This window comes from Pteropus vampyrus, unplaced genomic scaffold, assembly GCF_000151845.1.
Source record: "Pteropus vampyrus isolate Shadow unplaced genomic scaffold, Pvam_2.0 Scaffold336, whole genome shotgun sequence".
Classification (NCBI taxonomy): domain Eukaryota; kingdom Metazoa; phylum Chordata; class Mammalia; order Chiroptera; family Pteropodidae; genus Pteropus; species Pteropus vampyrus.
Genome location: NW_011889117.1, coordinates 1,209,480 through 1,211,773, shown reverse-complemented (window position 1 = coordinate 1,211,773; position 2,294 = coordinate 1,209,480). Strand labels below are relative to the sequence as shown.

The following is a 2,294-nucleotide window of genomic DNA, read 5'->3' as shown; positions in this document are numbered from 1 at the left end:
AGTGAGAGCCCCCTAAAGAGTAGCTGCTATTATTATGCCTCAAGAGGAACTGCATGATGCACCCATAGCGTCCGCGCAGGGACTTCATAAACTGTTTTTAGGCTTCCCAATAGACTGCCTCTTGCCAGACCGTTTCTCCTCAGGGGACGGCTCTCCTCCGTCTACAGGGAGGAGGCTTTCGGTTTCCGACCTCCCAAGTTGAAATGCAACATGTTAGATTAAATTTCCCACGAAGTAAAACCCCTTATTGAGGTTCGCGCCTCTCGTTCCAAATTTGAGTACTCCAAGAGGGTATGGTGGGGTAGTAGCAAGAACACTAATGCCCCAATAGGTTCATATTACTAGACTGTCTTACCCACCACCCTAATGGGGAGAAATGAGGCCATATTTCCGCACAAGCAATGTGGAACAGCGCGGATTCACCATGCGGCGATAGGCTAAGGTAAAAACTCGCCATCTGCAAAGTTGAACCTTCCCGGCAAGCTACCTCAGACACTACGCACGCGCACGCGTCGCTGGGCGGACGCCGCGCAATTGCCCGCCTCTTCTAGGAGGACTACAAGTCCCGCTTTGCCAGGCGCCGCAGCGTCGCCGGGTAACTCGCGCCAGACGGAGCGCGCTAGGTCAGCTCCTCTGTGCGCCTGCGCCCTGCCGGGTTCTGCGCAGGCGCATTTCCAACGCTTGGGACTTGAGGGCGGGGTGTCGTTCCCTTTCGCTGATGCAAGAACCTAGTGCGGTGGTGGGAGCGGTGTCGGCAGGAGCAGCGCTGCCGCCAGGACCTGGGGCTGACCCGTCCGACTTCCCGTCTTTGCCGAGCCCACTCGAACCGCAGCCATGTCCGGGGACGAGGTGAGGGCCTGAGCCTGGAGCTAGTTCTAGGGATTGAGGCGGGGAGCCGAACCCATTCCTAATGTGGGAGACCGGGCCTGCGGCCTAGCGGCCGGCCGCCATGTGGGGCAGCCGGGCCTAGGCGGCCTGGAGAGGTAGAGTCGGCGAGGAGGACTCCGGAGCCACGAATTTGGCGGCGCTCCGTTCTCCAGGGCGGCGGCGCTGAGGCAGGCGTTTCCGGAATAGAGAGCAAGTTAAGTCGCCCTCCGAGAAGGGGGCTTGAATTCCGGTTAATGTCCCACCTGAACGAGATTGGAGCTGGCGAATCCTCCATTCCTTTCGATTTGACACTGCAACTGTACCTCTCCTCATCGGGTGCGGAGGGTGCCGATAGGAGCTTCCCTCGGCTCCGGTGGAGTGCCCTCGTTAAAAACTTTGCAGGCCGGCTCGTTCCGGCCAGTATCTGCTCTTATTCTCATCTGCATTATTTCTTAAAAAGACCAGGAGGGTGAGGGAGATAGAACGAGAGGCAAAGATCCTGCAGGTTCAAAAAGGGACTACACTTGGAAAGTTTTAGAGCGGGAGTCGCTGTTTTCCTCAGCAGCTCACAGCGACGGTAGCGGGAAGTCCAGGCTGCGATGCTAGCTGGGATCTTTTCCTACTGTCGTGCTTGTAATTCAGCACATTTTCTCAAGTTCCTTTTGGCCATATTTATCTCAATTCATGTAAAATGAAATCTGATTTTAAGTAGTCAGGTAGATATTGAGTAACACTGGAGGGTGGCGGGGAGCTACCGCTTACCGGCCAGCTCTCCCCCGCAAATAAAAGATCTTGAATTTATAATTCACTTCTGTATATTCGAGTGCTTGGCTCGTAGGGCCTTGGAAAGAAGGAAGGGGGAAAATCTGAGGCTTTCTTGAGTGTTGGCTTTTTGAGGTAGTCCCTGAACGAACCTTAGAATTTCCTCAAGTAGTGGAAAGGCAAGATCCCAGCAAGGGAGTGGGTTAAGAAGCCAAGTAAGTGTGCTCACAGACAGTAGAATATTCTCCAGTTTGGTTGGAGTTAATCCCTTGAAACGCAGGTATTGGCCAGTTCATAAAAGGTTTTAAAGACAAAATTAAAGAATTTGGATTTACTCTGAAAGGGATGCTAATCTGTCATCTCCAACAACCTTATAAGATAGGTATAAACCATTTTAGGGATGAGAAAATTAAGGCTTAGAGTGTTGTATAATGTCCATGATTAAATAGTAAGTGGCTGAGCCAGTCGTAGAATTCCACATCTATGTAATATTTCCTCCATCTAAGTGACTAGGGAGCTCTTGCTCTCTTAGGAGAGAAACTGAGAGTCTAAAGGAGGTAGGTGGTTCTTGCTTGGGGGTCATGGTAATGTTGCTCTATGCTACTGTATTTCAGAAGTTCTGAGAGGGCAGTGTTTCACGTTTTGTTTCTACCTATTTTCTAAGC

General features: G+C 51.8%; 1 protein-coding gene and 1 long non-coding RNA gene across 3 annotated transcripts in view; one reads left to right on the top strand and one right to left on the bottom strand.

Moving 5' to 3' along the window:
• LOC105304286 overlaps window positions 1-491 on the bottom strand; it is a 68,405-nt gene extending 67,914 nt beyond the window's left edge. For both annotated transcript variants that reach the window (XR_002776823.1, XR_002776822.1), the window contains exon 1: window positions 356-491. This is a non-coding gene — a long non-coding RNA (uncharacterized LOC105304286). The remainder of the gene's footprint in view (window positions 1-355) is intronic.
• Window positions 492-680: 189 nt separating this feature from the next.
• EIF2S2 (eukaryotic translation initiation factor 2 subunit beta) overlaps window positions 681-2,294 on the top strand; it is a 15,434-nt gene continuing 13,820 nt past the window's right edge. The window contains exon 1 of the mRNA XM_011378284.1: window positions 681-849. Within this exon, the coding sequence (XP_011376586.1) occupies window positions 835-849 (15 nt within the window). The 5' untranslated portion in view covers window positions 681-834. The remainder of the gene's footprint in view (window positions 850-2,294) is intronic.